This window comes from Mesocricetus auratus, unplaced genomic scaffold (assembly GCF_017639785.1).
Source record: "Mesocricetus auratus isolate SY011 unplaced genomic scaffold, BCM_Maur_2.0 Super-Scaffold_100008, whole genome shotgun sequence".
NCBI classification, from domain to species: Eukaryota; Metazoa; Chordata; class Mammalia; order Rodentia; family Cricetidae; genus Mesocricetus; species Mesocricetus auratus.
The window spans coordinates 58,452,504-58,475,986 of record NW_024429192.1 but is presented as its reverse complement, the minus strand read 5'-3'; the positions used below and the strand labels follow the sequence as shown (position 1 = coordinate 58,475,986).

At 50.8% G+C, this 23,483-nt stretch overlaps 1 protein-coding gene across 1 annotated transcript; it reads left to right on the top strand.

Annotated features, from left to right (window-relative positions):
- Positions 1-10,196: 10,196 nt before the first annotated feature.
- Positions 10,197-16,747, top strand: Zdhhc19 (zinc finger DHHC-type palmitoyltransferase 19). The gene is made up of 10 exons (XM_040750923.1): positions 10,197-10,263; positions 10,448-10,531; positions 10,631-10,778; positions 11,125-11,246; positions 11,793-11,932; positions 12,616-12,788; positions 13,093-13,198; positions 15,457-15,542; positions 15,864-16,038; positions 16,489-16,747. The coding sequence occupies exons 3-10, from the start codon at positions 10,633-10,635 to the stop codon at positions 16,591-16,593; spliced, it is 1,053 nt and encodes a 350-aa protein (XP_040606857.1). The 5' UTR covers positions 10,197-10,263; positions 10,448-10,531; positions 10,631-10,632; the 3' UTR covers positions 16,594-16,747.
- The last annotated feature ends 6,736 nt before the right edge of the window (positions 16,748-23,483 follow it).

Genomic DNA, 23,483 nt, shown 5'->3' with positions numbered 1-23,483 from the left:
GTGCTGACTGATTCCTGACTCCCGACTCCTCCCTATGTGTTAGACTTGGTCCCTCCCACCTCTCTCTTATGCCTTTGATCACTGCCTGTCCCTGGACTACCCCAACCCTTCAAACTCCATCCCACCTTAAGAGCCTTTTAGGATTCACTGGATCCAAGACAGAATGTCCCTGCCAGCCCAGAAGAGAGGGACAAAGTCCTCGCTTGCTCAGTAACTCTGGGTGTTCCGGGCAGAAGCATAGGCTCTGGTCTCTTGAAGATGAGAGACTCAGGGCTGAGGCCTCGATGTGTCTGGGTTTGTGGCATGGTGTGTGGTGGGGATGGCTGGCTAGAAAGGCCAGAGGAGGCCTGTGACTGCTGCTGCTGCAGCGTTTTAGACAGGGTCTTGCTATGTAGTGCTGACTGACTTGGAATTCATTATGTAGACCAGGCAAAACTTGAATTTACAGAAACTTGCCTGCCTCTGCCCTCCTGAGTGCTGGGAGTAAAGGAGCACTCCACTTCCCCAGGTCAGGGTTTGCTTCTTAAAGGTCAGCCCAGGCCTGGCATTGGTGGTGCACGCCTTTAATCCCAGTACTCAGGAGGCAGAGGCAGGCAGATCTCTGTGAGTTCGAGGCCAGCCTGGTCTACAGAGAGAGTTCCAGAACAGCCTCCAAAACAAAACAGAGAGAAAAAAAAAGGTCAGTCGGTCAGCCCGTGCTGAGTTGAGGATGGACTTGGCCACAGCTGGACCTGAAGAACAAGGCAAGCAGAGGCTGCATTGCATCTAGGTGTCAGAGCACACAGCCCAAACAAGCAAATAAGGTCTGAGGAGATGGCTTGGTCTGTAAGTACTAGCCCTCGGAAGAAAGGATCCCCTGCACCCACACAGAAACGATGGGTGTGGCAGCACATGCTGTAATCCTACATCTGGGGAGGTGGACCCGGGAGGCTTCTGGGAGGTTGCTGGCCATCAATCTAGCGGCATTGGTGAGTTCCAGGTTCAGTGAGTGACCCCATTTAAGACAAAAAAAAATGGGGCCAGGTGACGGTGGCACACGCCTTTAATCTCAGCATTCGGGAGAGAGGCAGGTGGATCTCTGCTTTCAAGGCCAGCTGGGTCTATAGAGCGAGTTCTAGGACAGCCAGGGCTACACAGAAAAGCACTGTCTCAAACCAAACAAAGGAGGATGGAGAGCAGTTGAGGAAAACACTCCTGCTGACCTCTGTCTCCAGAGGCGTGCACACCACACCCACACGCCCTTAATCCAAGTTACAGGTTTACGAACTTCTTTATTGGGCTGGAAAGACGGCTCAGCAGCTAAGAGCACCCGCTGCTCTTCCAGAGTCCTGAGTTCAGTTCCCAGCATCTTCATGGCAGCCCACAACCATCTTCTGCCACAACGCCCTCTTCTGTCACGCAGGAGTATATGCAGATAGAGCACTCATCCTTTAAAGAATACATCAATTGATTTTTTAAAAGAAGTATTTCATTGGTTGGTGCTTTCTCCTTCCAAATAGGTATAAACCGCTTTAAGGCTGAGCACCAGTGTGCTGTGCCCTAGATTCCTGGCATGGAGCCTGGCGCACGCTCTGTGCTCCTTGGACCGCTGACAAAATAAGAAAACCAGAGTGACCGCAGCAGGTGCTTCAGGCGTGCCGGGCACTGTGGGAAATTAGACTGTTCCTCATCTAAACCTTATCACCTTCTTATAAAGTAAGGGCGGTCTTTATTCCCATTTCACAGACGACAAAGCTCAGGGCAAGGGAGGTTAAGAAACCAAGTGAACAGAGGCAAAGGCACCTGGGGTAGTCAGGGGCTCGCTGTGGAGGCTCAGTGGGAGATTACTGGTAGTGAGACCAGGGCCCTTGGGAGTGGGGTCCTTAGGAGGAGGAGGCTCCCCCCTCAATACATCACCGTGTCTGTCGGGTCCTATACTTTACACTCTATATAAAACACAGTTATCAGGACAAGACAATATAGCGCCAGGAGTAGGAGTCATGAGGCCAGTTACCTCCTGAGATGCAGGGAAGGTAGAAAAGGGGGTAAGGGCACTGATCCTGCGGGTCGATGGCCTTGACCACACCTAACAGACACAAGCTGACTCAAGTAACTTCCGCTAGAACACACCTCAGGTCATTCATCTGTGGCTGCTGAGAAGCTTCATCTTACCCTGCACACAGCCCTGAACTTTAGACTACCCTGGAGGAAATATCTTCAAGATGGGGGTGATGATGGGGGGGTGTAGGAAGGAGTTGGGGGACCTGAGGCCAGGCTGGAGACTGGTAGGTCCCAGGGGAGGCCCCAGGTGGAGGGGGGCAACCTGCTGGATGTCCCTGTCCTACCCCAAGTCTCTAAGTGGCTGTTTCTTCACAGTGTGCCCATGAAATCAGCCCAGGATGCCAGCTCTGCTCTTCAAGGCCGGCCCCCCTCAGCTAGAACGGCCCAGCTGGGCCAATCAAATCCTCCCGGATGCCCTGGACTGACAGCTAACTAATAAGAACTAGTCAGTCTTTGTTTATTTTTTAATAGTTTAAATTAGCATATGTTAATTAATTATATGAGATAATGATTTCACTTCGTTATTTCATTTTTAGCTTGGAGGCCAGCCTAGGCTATTTGGAATAAGATTCCATCTCTATGTTAATAAACAAAATGTTAAAAAAGCACACACATGTAACTGTCATGCGATATTTCCTCTTTTGTGGTGTCTGTTTAGCACTTATCTAGCAGAATGCTATCAAATTAGTCAAGGTCTATGTGACATGTAGCAAGCAGAGCTTTCTTCCCCGGCAAGGCTGACTGAAGCTCTCTTGTTGGTTTTGATTGCTCACTTGTCCGTTGATGGACAGTGAGTTTTAACTGCTATGAGCAATTGTTCCGAGTGCAGTCACACAAGCATGTCTGGGACTCCGTTGAGAGTTGCTTGGCTACATACTCTGCAGTGGGCTGGCTCAGGTGACTACATACTCTGCAGTGGGCTGGCTCAGGTGACTACATACTCTGCAGTGGGCTGGCTCAGGTGACTACATACTCTGCAGTGGGCTGGCTCAGGTGACTACATACTCTGCAGTGGGCTGGCTCAGGTGACTACATACTCTGCAGTGGGCTGGCTCAGGTGACTACATACTCTGCAGTGGGCTGGCTCAGGTGACTACATACTCTGCAGTGGGCTGGCTCAGGTGACTACGTACCCTGCAGTGGGCTCGCTCAGGCAAATGATCTTCTGTTTCTCAGGTTTTTGAGGGCAAAGTTTTCTATGTACTCTGGTATACAGAGCCCCTGTGGAGAGCATGGCATCCTCAGGCTCCCAGATAAGCACTAGAGAAACCAGGAGTGGCCAGGAGGTTGTGGCACATGCTTTTAATCCCAGAACTTGGGAGGCAGAGACAGACAGATTTCAGTGAGTTCGAGGCCAGATTGGTCTACAGAGCAAGTTCCAGGGACAGCCAAGACTTTTACACAGAGAAAGTCTGTCTTGGAAAACCTATTCATAGAGCCAGGCCACACCTGAATCCCCCAGATTCTTGAGCATTGTCAATCACTAGTTTTCTTTTTAATTCTTATTTATATTTTATGTATGTTGCTCTGCATGTATATCCACATGCCAGAAGAGAGAGAGCATCAGCTCCTGATAGGTGGTTGTGAGTCAACCTGTGGGTGCTGGGAATTGAACCCAGGTCCTCTCTGGAAGAGCAGCCAGTGCTCTTAACCACGGAGCCAGCGCTCCAGTACTTTTTTTCCTCTTTCTTCTTTCTTTTTTAGCTTTTTGAGACCGGGGTTCTCTGTAGCTTTGGGTCCTGTTCTGGAACACGCCCTGTAGACCAGGCTGGTCTTGAACTCACAGAGATCTGCCGGCCTCTGGCTCCCGAGTGCTGGGATTAAAGGTGGGCACCACCATGCACAGCTGTGATTACTTCTTTTACCCATGAGTGTTCAGTTGTTCTAGCACTGCTTATTGAAAAGACTACTTTTGGGCAGGAGACGCAGCTCAGTGGTTAAGAGCACTTGATCTTACAAAGATCAATTTCCAGCATCCTGATGGCAGTTCACAATCGTCTACATCTCCAGTTCCAGGACAAATATGATGCAGGCATACAGGTGAAGCAAAACACTCATACATATAAAATAAATCTTTAAAAAGTTCATGGCAAGATTTTTATTGGTTTTGTTTTGGGGGGTGTGAAGGGATGGGGAGATGAGTAGATTGGGGTGCATGATGTGAATTCACAAAGCATCAATAAAAGCTAAAAAAAAAAGTCCACTCTCCCCATTGAATAACTGGCAACCTTCCTGAAAAACAAATTGACGAGAGATATATAGGTTTATTATTTCACTCCATATTTCTATTTGTCTTGAGACAGGATCTCATATAGCTAAGGCTGGCCTTGAGCTCACTCCTGCTTCAGGCTCTGGAGTGCTAGGATTCCAGGTGTGAGCTACCACACCTACAGTACTCCAAACTTTATTCTCCTGACCTATATTGTTAGGACTAAGTGGCAGGAGTACCTTGGTGGGTGGGGTCAAGGTATGACTAGAGATCACACCCTGCAACAGATTTCACAAAAAAGACTTATTGGGGGTGTTTGGGAAGCCATCTCAGAGCAGGGACACGAGAGAGTGAGAGACAGAGAAAGACAGACAGACAGAGCAAGACTGAGAAAATGAGAAATCAGTCTGTGATGGTGGGGGCCTCCTAAAGGGCTGGGGGTTTGTGATAATGCAGCTGCCGGCCCTGAGGCACTTAAGGCAGGCTGCGGCAGTGCATGCTTTCTGGCGTGCATGCCTATATCCGTGCCACTGCCATCGTTTTGATTGCCGTGGATTTGTAGTGAGCTTTGAAACTGGGAAGAGGGAGTTTTCCAATGTTCTTTTTCAAGAGTGGCTATTAGGATTCATTTTCATTTCCATATGACTTTTAGGAGCAGCTTCTCCATTTATGGGGAGAAACTTTCAGTTGGAATTCTTCCTTTTCCATTTTTTTCAAGTGCATGTGCGTTCTTTTGTGTATGTGGTTGCGCATGTATGCACGTGCATGGGGAAGCTGATGATAATGGCCGAAATCATCCTCTCTTCCATCTTTGAGATATCACTTGCCAATGTGACTGGTCTTGCAGCCAGCTTGCTTTGGGATTCCCCTGTCTCTGCCTTCTGAGGCAAGACTCACAGGCAGACTTCTGGGGATCTGAACTCTGGTCCTCACATTTGCTCAGCAAGTGCTTTAACCACTGAGCCGTGTCCCCAGCCTGTCAGATGGAATCTGGGCAGATGATGCATGGATTGGGGCTGGGGACTGTAACATGGCCCCAGACTTTAGCCCAGCTGACTCCATGTTGGAAATACCAGTCAGGCTGTAACACTCAGCATGTAGACAGCACCACCTGCCCAATCCTTGCTTTTGGGCTTCTGTAGTTCTGCTCTGGGCTAACTGTTCATTCTTGCTAACTGAAGTGTGCCAACCCAGAACCTGGGTTTTGTGTTTAAAAGCTCATCCTGAGAAAGGTTCAGGGATCCTGAGCATCCAGTGTAGTCACTGGCCAGCTAACAATGCATGTCAGCACAGTCGTCTCTGGTGAATACCCCACAACAGGGATGTAGTTAAATTGGTAGAGTGTTTGCCTGGTACTCATGAAGGTTTCCAACCTTGGCATGGCGTAAACCAGCTGCGGTGCTGCATAGCTGTAGTCCCAGCATTTTCATGATGTAAGTGAGGGGGTCAGGAGTTCAAAGTTACCCTTGGATCTAGGGTGCTAGCTTGGGCTAACTGGTGTCTTGTCTTGAAGAAACCAAAAGATGAAAAACAGGAGGGAATTACATTGATTCATAGACAGATTGGAGACTAGTGCTGACCTGACAGTGTCAAGTCTCTAATGATCAGCTTAGGTTCATTGTTAATTTAGGGGTCCTTTGTCTTTCTTGAGCGTACTTTTCTGCACATAAGAATCATGCTTCCTAGCCGGGCGTTGGTGGCGCACGCCTTTAATCCCAGCACTCAAGAGGCAGAAGCAGGTGGATCTCTGTGAGTTTGAGACCAGCCTGGTCTACAAGAGTTAGTTCCAAGACAGCCTCTAAAGCTGCAGAGATATCTTGTCTCAAAAAAAAAACAATAATAATAATGTTAAAATAAGAAGGAGGAGGAGGAGGAAAAGGAGAAGGACAACAAGGAGAAGAAGAAAAGAAATGGGAGCAAGCCTTTGGTGCTACCTAACTGGCAACAGGCATTGCTCTAATGTAGCTGGAAGACATCCCTCTTAGTAGAGATTTGATAGGGACAAAAGGAGGAAGGAAAAATAAAGAGGTAAAAGAAAAGTTATCTTATTTAAGAAGGACTACAGAGTGAGTTACAGTTCAGTCTAGGCTACACAGAGAAACACTGTCTCGAACCCCCATAATTAATTAATTAGTTAATTAAGAAAAGAAGAACTTCTGTGCAGAGTGTGGTGGCGCACGCCTTTAATCCCAGACTCCGGAGGCAGGAGCAGGCAGATTTCTGAGTTTGAGGGCAGTCTGGTCTACACCATGAATTCCAGGACAGCCAGGGGTACACTGAGGAACCGTGTCTCAAAAAACAAAAACCCAACAAAATAAAACAAAAAAAGTGGGGAGTTTCTCTCTTTGGCAGTTGTCTGGGTTAGCTTGGCAGCTATCTAGAAGAAACAGCTAAAATCGGTGATTGCAGAAGCAGCTAGTTAATATACAGAAAGTCCCAGACTTTTCACACCCTTTTTCCAGCCAAGCAGATCTTTAAAGTCCTGTCTTAGTTTGCTTTTGTTGTTTGCTGATATCAAACAACTATGTTGCCTGGCTGGTCACTATTTGTTAAGATTTATTTTTAGTTTTGAGGGGATGTAGCAGATACTAGATGTTTGGAGCTCATTGATCAGTCAGCCTAGCTGAATTGGTGACCTCCAGGTTCATTGACTCGGTCTCAAAAATTAAAGTGAGCTGGGCAGTGGTAGCACTCAGGAGGCAGAGGCAGAGGATTTCTATGAGTTTAAGGCCAGCCTGGTTTACATAGTGAGTCCAGGCCAGCCAAGGCTATATAGTGAGATTTCTTTCTTTCTTTCTTTCCTTCCTTCCTTCCTTTCTTTTCTTCCTCCCTCCCTCCCTCCCTCTCCCTTTCTAAGGTAGAGGGCCGGGGAGATGGCTCAGTGGTTATGGAGCACTCTGCTCTTCCAGAGGACTCAAGTTCACTCCCCAGCACCCAATCTGAGCAGCCCACAACCTCCTGTGATTCTAGAGCCAGGGGCTCTGATGCTTCTCTTCTGGCTTCTGCGGGCACTTGCACACACATGCACACACATGCACACACATGGCGTATGCTCACACAGACCCGCAAAATACACATAAACACAACTAAACAAATCTTATTGGAGCTGGAGAGGTGGCTGAGGGGTTAAAAGCACCTGTTGCTCTTGCAAAGGACTGAGGTTTGATTCCCAGCACCCACATGGTGATTCATAACCATCCTTTACTTCAGTTCCAGGAGATCTGATACCCAATTCTGATCTTTGTGAACACCAAGCGTGTATGTGGTGCACATGCATATATTCGGGCAAGTAACTGACATATAAAATAAAACACATAAACCCAAAAAACTAAAATAAAAAACCCTTATTTTTGAAAAGGTAAAGGGCAATTGAGGACGACACCTGATAATGTCCTCTGGCCTCCACATGCACTGACATGTGTACTCACACTTACACACACACACACACACACACACACAAAGAGGGGGGGGATGGTACAGTACAGGAGTTGAAACAAGAGAGACCATGTTCAAAAAGGTTAAAGGTGAGAGAACTGACCCCCAAAAGTTCTCCTCTGACCTCTTGTAGCCTCCTCCCCCCACTCACACATATGTGCATGCATACACCGAAACAAACTTAAACACACATCTCAAACACGGTCATAGCCCCCCCCACATATGTGCATGCATACACCGAAACAAATAAATACACATCTCAAACATGGGCATTGTAACAGAACTGGTGCATTTAGTAGAACAACAACAAAACTAGTTTTGTTTGTTTGTTTGTTTGTTTGTAATAGGGTCTCACTATGTAGCTCTGGCTGTTCTGGAACTCACTGTAGACCAGGCTGGCCTTGAACTCACTCACAGAGATCTGCCTGCCTTTGCCTCCAAGTGCTGGGATTCATGCTGCCTGGCATGAAAACTAGATCTTACAGAGCTTTGAAGGCAGTCTCATTGCCATGATAAATAAAGGCACTGGAAACTACACTTTGCACATCCGATTGGCCTTAGGTGCCTATCCTTACACATGTCATGTTCTTTATGGAGTTTGTCATAGACACTAATAAGTGCCATTGTAATTTAACTTTTCTGGAATGTTCATAAGAAAGCTGTAGTTTTCTCAAACTTAAATTATTATAAAACTATGACTTGCCAGGGGTGGTGGCGCATGCCTTTAGTCCCAGCACTAGGGAGGCAGAGGCAGGCAGGAGGATCTCTGTGAGTTCGAGACCAACCTGGTCTACAGAGCGAGTTCCAGGACAGCCTCCAAAGCCACAGAGAAACCCTGTCTAGAAAAACAAACAAACAAACCAAAAATAAAACAAAACAAAACAAAACAAAACAAAAAAAACACTATGGCTTAGGAGCAGAAGGATAGTTCAGATGGCAGAGGCACTTGCTGCCAAGCCTAATGACCTGAGTTCAATCCCTGGGACCCACTCTGGATGGCTCTCTTCTGATTTCCATATGTATGGGTATGTGATACACACACACACACACACACAGACAGACAGACATATACACAGAGAGAGGGGGAGAGAGAGAGAGAGAGAGAGAGAGAGAGAGAGAGAGAGAGAGAGAGAGAGAGAGAGAGAGAGAGAGAGAGAGAGAGAGAGAATATGTGGGTGGGAAGAATACTATGTCAGAGGTCCGGGTGCTCTGTCGCCAGATAAACACGGCCAATAAACACATCATGCTTTGGCACCACACAGTGGAAAGCCCAGCAGCTTCCTCTTAACACTCAGGGAGGCAGTTCAGGGCTGGGGCAACCACTCAACAACACCACAGGTTGCGTGTTGGTAGCCCACTGACTTGTCGCTGCAGCATGTCTTGTTTAAGACAGACAGAAGGGGGCAGAGTTCTGTCACCTGCATCTTCCCTCCTTTAGTTGGGAGAAAAGCTTTTCCACACCCGTTCAACACCGTTCCTGTCTCTTTGAGCAAAACTGTGACATGGTGATAATTCTGGAAAACCATTCAGCTGAGATGAACACAATGGGTGTGTTGGTTTCAGTTAGCACTGGACCTGAAAAGATAATGTAAACCAGTGGCCTTCATAAGTGCTTTTGAATGTCATATGATCTTTTTTTTCCTGGAGCTAAGGACCAAACCCAGGCCCTTGCGCTTCCTAGGCAAGTGCTCTACCAGTGAGCTAAATACCCAACCCCAAATGTCATATGATCTTTGAAAAAGCCTATATTCTGTGTTACAACAAAATACTCAAGCATGGGACTTTAAAGAAAAGAAATGTATTTAGCTCATAGTTTTGGAGGCTTAAAGATTACCAGCCAAAAGCATTGACCTTTGGTGAAGGTCCCCTTGACTGCCTTACATGGCAAAGGACATCATAGCCAGGACAATTATGGGCAGAGGGGGTTGCATAGCTCTATCTTGAAACACTCCTCCTGGAGGGAGGATGGGAAGGTAATGAAATTGACAAGACCAGAGAAACTCAGAAAGGTACACTAGTCCTGAGGCCTGCCTGCATTGTGTAGGGCACTCCAGGTATTCAGCTCTTGTGAGCTTTTCACTGATGTTTTCAAATCCACCATGATTCTTTAAGTAAGTTCAGTAATTATTGGTTCACCCAGCTAGATTTGGGTGGGATCGGTCCTCTGGCCTATCATCAGTTCTGTCTGGGGTGAAGTAGTGTTCACCAGGAAGCCACATGACCAAGAGATTCTGTGACTGGGGAGAAGTCAGTCCTGCACTTTTTTTTATGACCTGCTAAATGGGGGTGCATGAAACTACATCACTCACTTTGAAAGTCAGTGTCCCTGACAACCCCTCTCTTGAGACCCCCAAACACATCAACAGGGCTGCAGCATGTGACCCTCTGGGGGACAAACCCCAGAGGAGGATGGCTGGTACTGAAAGTGACCAAAAGCAGACAGAGCCTCAATCCCTCTGCCTTTGTGACATCACACTGAGACCTTTTCTCTCCTTTCTTGGGCTGGGGTCTGTGTTGCTATGGCAATGAAATTCTGGGAGTCATTAGGGAAAAAGTAGCTAGTGGCTCATACTTGCCTTGTGAGCATGATAATCACCCCCCACCTTTGTGTGTGTGTGTGTGTGTGTGTGTGTGTGTGAGAGAGAGAGAGAGAGAGAGAGAGAGAGAGAGAGAGAGAGAGAGAGAGAGAGAGAGAGAGAGAGAGAGAGAGGTCAAAAGTCTGTTGTCTTCCTTAATTAACCACACTTCACTTTTTGGGACAAGGTCTCTCCGCTGAACCTCGGAGCTTGCCGTTTGGCTGGGGTGCCTGGCCAATAAGCCCCAGGGAGTCTCTTGTGGCCGCTAAAGGTATATACCAGCACACCCTGCTTTGACATGGGACCTGTGGACTGAACTCATGCTTGCACAGCAACCACTTGACCAGCTGTGCCATGTCCTCTGTCCTAGCCATGCCGCTCTTGAAAGACACCATGACCCTTGTGAAGGAGACGCAGCAGCTGCCTGTGGTCCCACTGTCATGGTTCCTCCCGAGCCTGTTTGCTGCCTTCAATGTAATGCTGCTGGTCTTTCTGAGTGGCCTTTTCTTCGGGTTCCCGTGAGTGTCCCATATCATCTGTAGGTTTCTTATTTGGAGACAGGATGAAAGGTAAAGATAGTACGGAACCAGAGGGATGCAGGAAGAAGTAATGGAAGGCCCAGGGAGCACCTGTCTCGTAAGGAAATGTGCAGACAGAGTTTTGGAGTATTGGTGCCTGGGAGTGGGGTGCAGGGTAAATGTAACTGATAATGAGGTGACATTTGGTGGGGCCTCTGTGAGTCTGTCGCGTACCTGGATACTTAGAGCTGGCTGCAAGTTCTGTGTATCCTAACCCAGCTGGACAGGGCCTGGGAAGGAGCTCGGGCTTGTTCCAGCTGATGACTGAAAGGGGCTGTGGTCTCAGTTGTAGGTGGCTGGCTCAGAACGGAGAGTGGGCCTTTCCCGTGGTCACGGGCCCACTCTTCATCCTCACCTTCTACAGTCTCGTTTCGCTCAACTTCTCAGATCCTGGTATCTTACACCGAGGTGAGGACTCAACCCCCTAGAAGGAGGAGGTGGCACTCCAAAGGCCAGTGCCCCACCTCTAGTCTCGGAACCGCTATACCCCATGGCAGTGCTGTTCCGGCTTAGCATTTCATTTCCTGAGCCACCAAGGTGTGTGTGTGTGTGTGTGTGTGTGTGTGTGTGTGTGTGTGTGTGTGCGCGCGCGCATGCTCAGGGGACAGGATCCTGGGTGTTTTCCAGTTGCTTCAGAAGGCTGGGTTACACAGACTGGAGAAGGAAGCTGCTAGGTTTGTCCAAACTGTACTGTCTTCAATAGTCTTCATTCCATCTTCCCACTACACACAAAATCAAATGCTACCAGTGTTTCAAAGGCAGAGTTCTACACACAAGGCTAGTTGGAGCATGCCCCCAACCTCTCTCTCTCTCTCCCCACCCCCATGGTCAGCTTGCTCCGTTAGGTCAGGGATTCCCTTGTCCACCCCTTCCGACATTCCCTGTGCCCAGTGCTGCAGTAGGGCTGCCGGAGCAGCAGTGTGAAGGCTACTGCCTGACCCTCTTCCCAATCAGGTTCCATCAATGAGGACCCCATGACGGTGCACGTGGTGAGTGTGAACCAAGGGGCCTTCCGCCTGCAATGGTGCCCTAAGTGCTGCTTTCATCGCCCACCCCGGACCTGCCACTGCCCCTGGTGCAACATTTGTGTGGAGGTGAGGTCCCCCTTGCTGCTGGTCTGTTTGCTAACCTGTCACCCTCCTGGCCAGAGCCTAAAGCCCCCTCATATGTGACCCAGGAGTGGGCATGAGACTTTGGTGACTGGTGAGGGCCAAGGGTGACAGCATGCCCACCTGATCTCGGCCCCTCACACAGGTCACTGCCTCTGTGCCTGCATCTGTCCAGGGAGGCTGGCATGCCAACATGGGCACTTTCATGTGTTCTGACCCCGGGAAGGGGACAGGGAAGACTGTCCCGTTCCACCTCCCGGTTTGCTGTCGCTGGGTAAACCCTTCAGTTGGGTCCCCTGGTTTGTACAAGCTTGTCTCACACGCGCTGGCACCACCCCTTCTTACAGATGTGGGGAAAGATGCTGACTGGGCAAGGCTGTTTTTTTATCTTCACCTAAAAGATGAGAAAGGAAAGCCCCAGAGATAGTCTATGTTCCACGGAAAACTACACAGGACAGGTCTCAAGACACGGTCTTAATTGTGTTCTACCCGGAAATGTCAGCATTAGGGACTTTAGTCATCAGGATCCCTCCTGGGGATGAAAGTCAGGGTGTATGTGTGTGTGTGTGTGGGGGGTGGAGAGCAAGAGTAAGTGACTACAGGGCTGAGTTGTTTGGGTGATGGGTCAAGGGACGGATCCTGGAGGCCTACTCCCCTCTCTGTCACAGGATTTTGATCATCATTGCAAGTGGGTTAATAACTGCATCGGTCACCGCAACTTCCGCCTCTTCATGCTGCTGGTCATGTCCCTCTGCCTCTACTCAGGCGCCCTGCTGGTCACCTGCCTGATGTTCCTAATTCGCACAAGCCATCTGCCCTTCTCCGTGGACAAGGTTATGGCGTATCTGCATATGTCCAAGGACCCGCGTGAGGAGCAGTGGGGGAGAGGTTGAGGCAGGTGACAGATGAGATCTCAGAGCCTGGAGCCAGTGATGGCCACTTGAGAGGCTCAGTGTGGGCCGACGAGCGTAGCGAAATGGAGTAAAAAACCAGAACAAAAACTTAGAAGTATTAAGAACCTAGTGGAGTCACATACTAAGGTCTAAAAGGGAGAAGCAGGGCCACAGCGTGGTGGGATAAGGAGGCCGGAGTATGGTGGAGAGGGGAGAACGAGCTGGACCAGGTGTAGCTCCTTAGCTGGACAGCATCCTCGTGGCTGTGCCCGCTGCGGGCTTCCTGATTCCGCTCGTCTTGCTGCTGCTGATCCAGGCCGTATCTGTGAGCTCGGCGGAGCGCTCCTGCGAGAGCAAGGTATGTGGGCGCCGGGATGTCTGACTGTGGGAAGCGTCTCTGGATCTTGATCCTCCACTGCCTTTGGCCCTGAGGGTGAGGCCTTTGAAACGCACGGCCATAGCAGCAACTCGGACCACAGCGCCGTCTGCTGGAGCCCTGTGGTCGCGCTCTGTCCCGATTTGCGACCTTGTGCTAGCTAGGCTGCCTGCGTTTGAGGACTGGGCATGAGGGACTTAAAGGTTGCACCTCCTACTTACCGTGGAACACACTAAGACAGGCCAGTCTTGGCCTGTGTAGTTTGGACCGAGAGAAGCAGCTAAGAGTTAGACAGGCCCTAAACACCACTGTGCGCCCTAGTGTGAACTTGAAGGCTTGATCCGGTGTTGCCAGCTTTGCAAAAGGACTAGGGAGCCAGAAAATAGGATTTTTTTTTTCCCCTTTCAGTACGGTGGATTGAAACTAGGGTCTGGAAAATTCTAGGCAAATGCTCTACCACTCAGCTAGAGTTAATGACATGAAGTCTGGCTGAAAGCAGAATGCCACTGAGAGACTGAGGAAACAGCTCTGGGAAAAGACGGCACTGGCAATTGAGACTGAGGAAACAGCTCTGGGAAAAGACAGCACTGGCAATTGAAGCAAACCCCTCAGAGCCAACCCTCAGAGCTGGTCACATAAGCAGCCAGTCACATAAGCAGCCAGTAAAACCCGAGCGAGCGTGGGAGTTAGCCTTGATGGAAATCCGGCAGGAGGATCTCTGTGAGTTCAAGGCCAGCCTGGTCTATAGAGCAAGTGCCAGGATAGGCTCCAAAGCTACACAGAGAAATCCGTCTCGAAAAACAAAAATCAACAAAAAATTTTTTCTTCTCAAAATCTACAGCTTGTTATTTCATTTTCTTTTCAGTGTGTTCCAAATAGCAGCAGTTTTTAACTGTGAAATATTTGTGTGGATATATATGCTTGGTGTGTGTGTATATGTGCGTTTTTGTGTGTATGCATCCCCAAATGGATCATGTGTAGGTGGTGTCAACATTAAATCTTTGCCTAATTCAAGGTCACAAAATTTCATTCATGTGTTTTTCTATGGAAGTTTTGCAGGTTTAGATTCTACCTTTAGATCTATGCTTTATTTGGGGTGAAGTTCTGTATGCGGCTTGCTTTTGTTATCTTCTACTGGATGTGTATCTGTGTACCATGTGCATACCCAGTGAATGCAGAGTTCAGAAGAGGGGTCAGATTCCCTGGAGCTGGAGTGACAGCCTCTATGTGGGTGCTGGGAACTGACCCCGAACCCTCTGCCACAACACTGAGTCTTTTCCTTTTGGCTTTTCAAGACAGGGTTTCTCTGTGTAGCTCTGGCTGTCCTGGAACTCTGTAGACCAGGCTGGCCTCAAACTCTCAGAGATCCGCCTGCCTCTGCCTCCCGAGTGCTGGGATTAAAGGCATGTGCCACCAACAAGCACTCTTAACTGTTGAGCTGTGTCTCCAGTCCCCAAAATTTGCCGTTTGCATATCTGTACCATTATTGGGAAGATATCCTTCCTCCATTGTGGTGGCTTTACATATTTATTTTAAAAAGCAGAACTGGCTATCGAGACATGGTTTAGTTCTGGATTCCACATTTCTGCTTGTCCTGTTCTGTCTTGGACAATATTGCTTCATATTTGGAAGCTGCAAGTTTGAGGCTAGCCTGGACAACAAAAGTGAGTTCTAGGCAAGGCTGGGCTACAGAATGAGACCCTCTCTCAAAACAGACAAACAAACAAACCAAAGAGGAAGTGGCCAGAGGAGGACTTGAACTTTGAGCTTGGCCTTTGCCATATCACCCTTCACACCCCAGTGGGTTTTCTCGGGCCATGTGATTCTGGCTGGGGAAACCTGATCCAACTATGACTAACCTGGCAGACGGTGACATTCAACGGAGACAGACATTCAGAAGGCAACACGGGGTGGTGGGAAAAGCCAAGAAGTGGCGGTTGGGCGGTGGGACTGTCTACCGAGGGGCTGAGTGGCTAAGAGAGGGTCTGAACGTCTGTCTGGACCAAAGGAGGGATACTTGGGGCACACAGAGAGCTGTGAGAAGGTGAAGGAGGGGGGGTACAGTGTCAACATCAGCCTTGGCAGAGCTATGCAGAATCGGGCTGCTCTTCCTGGGAGTCCCGCTCACTCTCCGGTTTCCCGGAGCAGCTGGAGCTGGAGCTGAGCTGACTGGCTGAGGGCAGGCTGCTGGGGGAGGCACTGGCCAGTTCTGACATTTTCCCATCCCCGTACCCCTCCAGTGCAGGCACCATCAAGAATACAATCCCTTTGACCAGGGCTTCTCCAGGAACTGGTATCTAACTATGTGTGCACCACTGGGTCCCAAGTGAGTTGCGAAACGAGACATTGAATGGTGGACCCCAGGGCTGGTGGATGAAGTGGCCCCTTACTCCGGGGTTCTCAGATCTTGCCCTGGTCAGATCTTTCCTTTGGGTGCACCCCCACCCCAACCCCTCCACCCCACCCCGACCATTGGGCCCTTTGGGAGTGCTTGTGGCTTGAGGGGGTGAGGGAGCTGCAGTCTGAAGAGGCTAGCCTAGCTCTGGGCAGGGCTGACCCCCAGGGTTATGTCCCCAAACTGAGAGAGGGAGGACGGGCTTCTGGCTAAGAAGGGCGTTGACCCCTTTCATCTGGTTTGCTTCTTTAGGTACATGTCTGAAGTTATCTGTCTGCAAAGACCAGTGGGGACAGGATGGGCCCATGAGAAGACACAGCCCTCACCACCGTGTCCTCCTGGTCCCCCTGGGCTGCAGCCCCAACCTTCGAACACATCAGGGAAGGGACCCCCTGGAAGTGGTGAGGCTGCCATTGTTCTCCGGGAGGTAAGAAGGCAGAGGGCATCTGTGGGAAAGTCCCCGGAAGTGGGGCTGGCCAGGAGCTTGGTGGAGGGATCTTGAATGAGGGTGGTCACTGGCCTTCAGAACACTCTCGAACGCTTACCAAAAACAAGGTCACTAGGTTTGGGGGAGTTTCCTTGACTGTTAATGAGGACAGAGATTAGCCTACAGTTTATACTGTTTTGAAGAATATTCCTTTATTTAGACAAAAATTTTCCACACGGTCTAATTTCACTGAAATATATGGGCGTAGAATGGGAGGAGCACAACGGGGCCGAGTCACCACAGGTCCCTCCCAAACTATGACTGTGGCTGTGGCTGTGCAGGTGTTGGAAACTAACAACAGGGAGTTGGGGAGGGGGTGGGGCACAGGGGCTGTCTGGGAGCTGGAGTTGGGGAGGCTAGAGGGTGCCTGCATGTGCCCACTCTGTTTAGATCGATGCCAGCCCGCGGCTGTCTTTGCTGTCAGAGACCCCTAGACGAGGCTCGCCTGGGCGCACACAGAGCCTGGACCACCTGAACCTATGCCTCCCCGTCTGAACCACCTGAACCTATGCCTCCCCGTCTGAACCACCTGAACCTATGCCTCCCCGTCTGAATCCTCGTGGTCCACTTGGGCCCAGGCCCGGTTGTTTCATTGGTGGGAGCACTGGCACTCACCAATCCTCATTAAATGTTGATTGTTGGTTTCTGATGAGGGTGTCAGGCCTGTTCAAAGGGCTTGGAGACAAAGACCTCCAGAAATGGGTGAGCCAGAATTCCTGGAGACTCAAGCACAGGGTTTATCACTGTCTGGCCCCGTGACCTTGGGCAGGAAACTAAAGCTTCTCTCATCCTTATGATGGTCGGACAGTATTAACAGCAGCCAGTCTTCCTGATGAGAGCTGGCGGTGGGTTTTGTGAGAGAAAACCACCAGTCATGTTTGCACTGGGGAAGGACGCGGACTCCGCCCTGCAGTACCTGTACCTGGCTGCAGAGGGCACCCACTGCCCGGGAACGCGCAAGTCTCGCTCGGGCACCTAGCACTGCAGCACTAGATCTTGTGACTAGGCCTTCTGACTAGGTGTGGGTACCCTTCCAGCGGCCGCGCTAAGAGACCTGGAGGAACGTGGGGTGCTCAGTCTTATGCTAAGCCTGCGTCTTTCCTACAACCGCATCTCATTTTTGATGTACCCCCATACTCCACCTGTCCCTGGTGTGATCCTAGGTCCTGTGAGTCTTCAGGTCCCTGGGGTGCTTGATGGAGCACATTTAAACTCTGGCTTTACTAGTGACCACGGTGCGGCCTTGTGCAGTACAGGCCTTCTCTCCAGCTCTTCAGACAACCAAGGCCAGCTTCACTCCCTTATCAACTCCCCAGCCCCACCCCGGCTCCTGTCCACTAGCTCCCCCATCCCTCTGCACCTGTCCCTGGATGCCCCAGCCCCTTTAATCCCAATGCTTTGGTGGCAGAGGCAGGAGGACCTCTGTGAGTTTGAGGCCAGCCTGGTCTAGATAGTAAGCTCCAGGACAGCTGGGACTACATAGATAGACCTTATCTCTAAATAAATAAGTAAATAGCGTAAAAACTAGATTTAAAAAGCTCAGCTCAGCCTGGCCCTTTCAGATGGTGCCAGGGACCACATTTTGGGCATTAGGGGGCACATTTAAATGTAGAGCCAAGACAGAGCTCTGTGGTTACATGGCAGCCAAGGACAGAAGTCGTCTTGAGCCACTGAATTCAGGTGTGTGTCGACGGGTGTCCCGTGTGTGTAGAGGATAACACCCCACCTTCAAGCAGATGGCAAGAATGTGGCCGTCAGGGGGTTCCTGCTGACTTCCTCCGAAGGAGAGCTCTCCAGGTAGCCTGGGCCTGGGCCAGAGGAATAGAGGGGCCCAGGAGCCTGGGTCAAAGCTGCAATTTCCTGGCTTTAAGGGCACCTGCTGAAGTCCCAGCTCCACTAGGGGCTTTGGGGAGACTCTCTCCCTGCAGCTCTGTCTGGCTATGTTTATTGGTTCCTAGCCTCCAGGTATACAGGAGATTCATCCAGCCTCGGGCAACGGGCCCTCAGAGGCTTAAACCACGTTATCCTCCCTGACTTTTAAGGCCTGTTTCCCCACTAGGCAAGGATTCTCAGAGGTCCTGACTTCCCCAAAGGCAGTCACTTCTTGCTCTGGAGTGAGGATGCTGGGTTTCTATTCTTCCTGGTTGAGAATTTCTACAGCTCTGAGAGGGACCTAGCCCACCTGTCCTTGGTTTCCCATTGCCCTCCCCTAAACTTTAGACCACCTTCATATGTCCCTCCTCCAGGCTGGAAGGGTTCGGCTTCTGTCCCCACCTTTCTGCAGAACTTGCCTCTGGTTCTCAGATGTACCCCACCCAGTCCTTGGCCAACAGATAAGATGAGAGCTGTTATCAGAACCCCATGATGGGGCTTACTCTCCACATGCCCCAAAAACCCTGCCACCTTCAGAGTGAGCGCCAGGAAGACCATGTGCCAAGTTGTAGCTGGATCACCCTGCTCAGAATCCCAGCCAACTCCTGGAGCCTGTAAGAGATACTCAAAAACATCTCCAAAGTGGTCCTCATGTTGAGACTTGTAGGGTAAGACAAAGCAAAGCTGAGTGACTTACCGACTACTCAGCTCTGTCTGCCAGAGTAGATAGATGTCACTTCCCTTTGCTCAGCCCAGGGGTCCCCACAAGAGTCATTAACCTCATGGAATGTCACTGGCTTTGACCTTCCTAGAGGAGGGAAGGGGTCAGAGGCCCTTCATCCCACAGCCCACTGCCAGCCTCCAGTTTCAGTCATGGTTTAGGGGCTAGGGAGTGAAATGGTTAGCTAAGATAACCTGATGGCAGGGATGGCAGCAAGCCTGGTGTCTGTTTCCCAGAAGGCCACTGCCATGCCTGCTCTTAGCGGCTCCAGCAGGAGGGCCCGAGCAGTAGCCGCAGGGGACCCGGCTCTGCCACCCCAGGCCCTGCTGATAAGCCAGTGCATCCCAGTCTGGGTCCTCAGGGAGCTGATAAGGAGACTGCTGAAGCCCTCTCCAGCCTGGGCCACCTGATAACGACTCCTGCCGCCTCTGGTTCATCCCGCCCTGCTCTGCCCTAACCACCCCACCCAAGAGGGGGCCCTGCAAGTGGCTGAAGGTGGGGCAGGGTGAAGAGGCAGAGGAGACTCCTCACACCCACCAGGGCACCTTGCTGGTCACCCTCATGGGCACCTGGGTCAGGAGTCACGCCTTTGGAGACCTCCATCCGGACTTGTGTGTCTTTAGTTCTTAAACAGATACAGCCCAGGGATGAAGCCTGGTTCCAGGTGGCATCTCTACTACTCACTGTCCTGTTAGGCCTATGTGACGTTATTCATGATATGTCCTTTAATCTTCACAGCAAGCCTACAACATTGCTATTCTTGTTTTAGAGATAAGGAGCTCACCATTCAACAAACCAGTAGCTTCCCCTGGTCATGCTAAGTGGGAGAGCTGAAACCCTCTATGACCTTTCCCATGACACGTTCTTCAGGGTGAAGACGGACTGTGGGATTCTCTGCGATGAGAAGTCGCAAGGCACAGCATTGTCACGGGCATTGACCAGGCAGAGCCGGACTCCCAGCACTAGTCAGGGCCGCTTAATCAATGGTGGTGTCATCAGAGTGTGACCCAGGGACTGCAGGAGGCAAGGCTTTATGTGACTCACTTAGGACTCCATGCCAGTTACCATGACAACAGAGTCCACTGCTGCCCAGTTTAGAGTGGGATCCCTTGGGAAAGTAAGAGTGCTGCTTCATGGGAAAGTTTGACAGAAAGTCAACCCCTGGGGTGTCTCCAGGCCAAAGGGACTGCAGTGTAGACTGGGGGGGGGGGGAGGGGTAAAAGCTGGGACTCCCTTGCAGAGCAGCAGTGTGTAGTCTCCCTGGGCCGGGCCGTGCACTCTGGTTAAGCAAACAGATGCTTACCTCTGTTCAGCTGCACCCAGGCAGAAGGAAGGCAAAAGCCGCAGTTGTTCCTGGCTCCTGTTTCTCCGAGTCCCGGACTCCATCTCCAGTTTCCCCTCCCGTCACGTCTCCACTCTCCTCTCCAGTCCCGTGTTCCTCGTCTTCCTTGCGTCCTCTTCCCTGCCACGCTCATTCATGCTGGTCTCTTACTCACCATCCCTTCCACTCCCCCACCCATGCCCGCCCTCACCCTCTCCCCCACTTCCAGGAACAAGCTCAGAGGAGGACTTTCAAGCAAGGATGTCTAATTGTGATTCTTGGAAGCTGTGGGATCTGGGTACAGAGCTCAAGGACTGGAGGCACCATGTCTACAGGGCGCCTTTGTCTACTGCAGCCCAGCCAGGCACCCGCTCCTAAGCCTTCTGACGGGAACAGTTTTGTTTTGCTATGGAAATCAGAGATTCCAAACTGGGGGGGACCCTGTGGGCTATCTAACCACCTCATTACTCAGGGAGAAGGAAACCTAGGATGTGGGCATCAGGGAGGGCTTTCCCTGGAGTCCCACAGCTCACAAAAGGCTAGCCTTAGCTGTCTCCAGGTGGGCCAGGTCCTGTCTGGTAAACAGGAAGGGCCTAGAGACCTCACTGTTTGGTGTCAGTGAGCAGGATCATAAGGATGACAACAGCAACTACATTCACTTTGAGTGCTTTTCTGTGTGCCAGGCATCGGGTTAAATGCTAAGCTTGCACTGGCTCATTTAATCCATACACGGAAGGCACGGCTAGTACCTTTGTGGGTGTGACCCTGGACAGTCCCCAACTCCTCTTGCCTTGACGTGGCATCCCTTTTTAAGTGCTGGGACTCAAAACCAAATTTTCATGTATTCAAGGCAAGTGCCCATCATTGTGGTACAGTTTTAGATTTTAAGACAAGGGCTCATCAAGTTATTCAGGCTGATCTTGAACTCAGTCTGAGGCCCAGCCAGGCCTTGAATCTGTGTTCCCCCTGCTGTAGCTTCCCATCCCAAGCAGATGGGATTACAGGCCTGTGCCACCATGCCCCTCATACCTAGGATTCTGGCTTCATGAATAGGGCTCTGACTCGAGCTCAACACTGCAGTGGCTGGCCCATTAGGATCATTTGCCGAGCTTGAGTCATGCTGACCCTCCTCGATCCCCTAGCAGCAAGGGAGTCAGCAAGGAAAGGTACTGATGCTGTGCAGAGAACCGAGTTGGGAATCACCCCCAGCCCACTCATTTCCAGATCTCTCTTTGAGAGCCATGAGCAAAAATGGAGAGACGCCCTCCAGCTGGCCCCATCCTGGTCAGGACAGCAAGGTGTTGTGGAGACAGCAAGAGTGGGTCTCTGGAGATGTGGGGTGGGACGGGCTCAGGGGCTTCCTGAAGTGTGTCCTAGATAGCTCCCAGCCTCTCAAAGTCACCCTTACTCTTCTGCCAACAAGAGAGTAGAGCCCATGTCTGCTCTTGAATGCACTGTCGGGTGGTGTGGACTGTCTTTTTCTTGGGCAAGGACTAAGGTGGAATGGCTGCCTGGGGGCAGTGGGAGGACCAACCAGTCTCGGGACTCTGCAAAGGACTCTCCCACCCCACCCCTGGAGACTGAGTTCACAGTTTCATACATGCTAGGCAAAAGCGCTGTCCCTTATCCCCATTTTTATTGACATTATAGACAGGTACTTGCCCTTTAGCCCAGACTGAGCCTGAATTTGCAATCCTCCTGTCTCAGCCACCAGCCTGGGTTCTCATCCCCTTGTGTTTGTCTGCTCTTTTTGGCCTCCTGCCCTTTCACACGCTCTGGATTGAGATGACTCGGAAGTAGCCAAGGCTGAGGGTAGGCCACTTCATTAACTCCCAGGCACTGAGCCTAGATCACCTTTCTGTAGTGACCTTCAGCTCCCTCTCCTTTAGCCAAGTTATCTGTTTCTAAGGGAGGGAGCCAGGCTTGGTCTTGGGGGAATAGGGGTGAGCCCCTTGGCTGCAGTCAGAAGCCTCTAAGCCCCTGCTGTGGGGCCTTGGGGTGAAAGCCTTTGTAAGGCTGTGAGATCTGTCTGTGCCCAGTCCACTCTGACTAGCCGCAGGGACTTGGGCTGTTGGCCTGGCTCAGACCTGAGGTTCTGGCTGCCTTGGGCACAATCCAGAGCAAAGAGGAAAGCAGCCTTTTCCAAAGCCGAGGCCAGAAGGAGGCACACAGGGGCTCTTTGCTGTGGACCTGAAGCCTTTCAGATCTGTTTTCTTTAAATATCCTGCTGCAGGAAAGAGAGGCCCAAACCCAGACATTCCTAAAACATTCAGGTGGCTTTAAAGGAGCAGTTTGTTTGATTTTCAGCCTACCCTGTTTCTGCGCAGTGGGGTCTCGGGGACCTCCCCCTGGAGTTCGGTTGGAAGGCCACACCCGCTCCACCCATAGGGCTGCTGCACAGAGACCTTAGTGGAACTTGCTGTTCCTGCTTTGGTCTGTTTTTGTTTTCTTTTGTGGTTCTGGAGATCAAACTCTTGGCCATGTGTGTACGAAGCACACAGTACCACTGAGCTGCATCCCAGCCCAAGTTTTGTTTTGCTTTGTTTGAGGTTGATTTTCTTTGATCCCCAGCTGTAATGGCACCACTGACTACACCCTTTTCCTGAAAAGTCTTTCCCTTGACCTCTGGGGTCAGACACTGTGACATCTCCTGACTCAGGGCTCTGCTGGACTCTTCTCACCACCCACCATTAACCCCGAGGTCCCATGGGGGGAGTGCCCGGCTTCCAGAGTCTTCACCGATTTCCTTGCCTTCAGCATGGAGGCTTCTCCGGTGCTCAGGGCTTTGTGTCTTCGATTTTCACGTGGAATGAACCTGGTAGAGATGCTACATGAGATGAAGAACGCTCAGGGCTAACCCAGATTCTAATAGTGGGGCAGGAACAGTCACAGAGAAAGAGGAGCGCTAGTCAGTGTGAGAAAGAGAAAAGTCCGCAGTGTTTATCAAAGCTGGCCTTGGCCAGAGGGAAACAGGAATCCTTCACTCCCCTTTCCTGTCTCGAGTCCCTTGCTATGGGGGAGGTGGGGGTGCAGGGATTAGGATCTGATGGGGAGAGGAAGTCCTGGGAGAAGAGGCCTTTGGAGGGGGAACCATTCAAGACCTCATTGCTAAGAAGGGGAGATGGCTCAGTGGGCAGTAAAGGTGCTTGCTGTGCAAGTCTGAGTGCCATTCCCAGAGCCCACACTGGGGAAAAAACCAGTCAGGCTGTAATTCGGGCACTCTGCTGTGAGACAGGTGGAGGCGTGAAGGACCTGGACGCTGCAGGCCAGCTACACAGAACAGGCAGCAAAGCAGCAGAAACGAGAGAGACGGTCTCAACGAGGGGCAAAGAGAGCCAACTCCTCAAAGCTGTCCTGTGACTGTCACACGTGCTCTGTGTCGTGCGCATGGGCAAATACACATACCACACGTTAACACACACACATGCCACGCACACATTAACACACACACACACACACACACAAGAAAAG

What these genes read in the sequence shown, in the direction of transcription:
- Zdhhc19 (XM_040750923.1), top strand. Translation starts at nt 10,633, where the DNA reads ATGCCGCTCTTGAAAGACACCATGACCCTTGTGAAGGAGACGCAGCAG. An exon ending in GGCCTTTTCTTCGGGTTCCC is followed by an intron (nt 10,779 to 11,124) that starts GTGAGTGTCCCA and finishes CTGTGGTCTCAG; the next exon opens with TTGTAGGTGGCTGGCTCAGA. An exon ending in TCCGTGGACAAGGTTATGGC is followed by an intron (nt 12,789 to 13,092) that starts GTATCTGCATAT and finishes TTAGCTGGACAG; the next exon opens with CATCCTCGTGGCTGTGCCCG.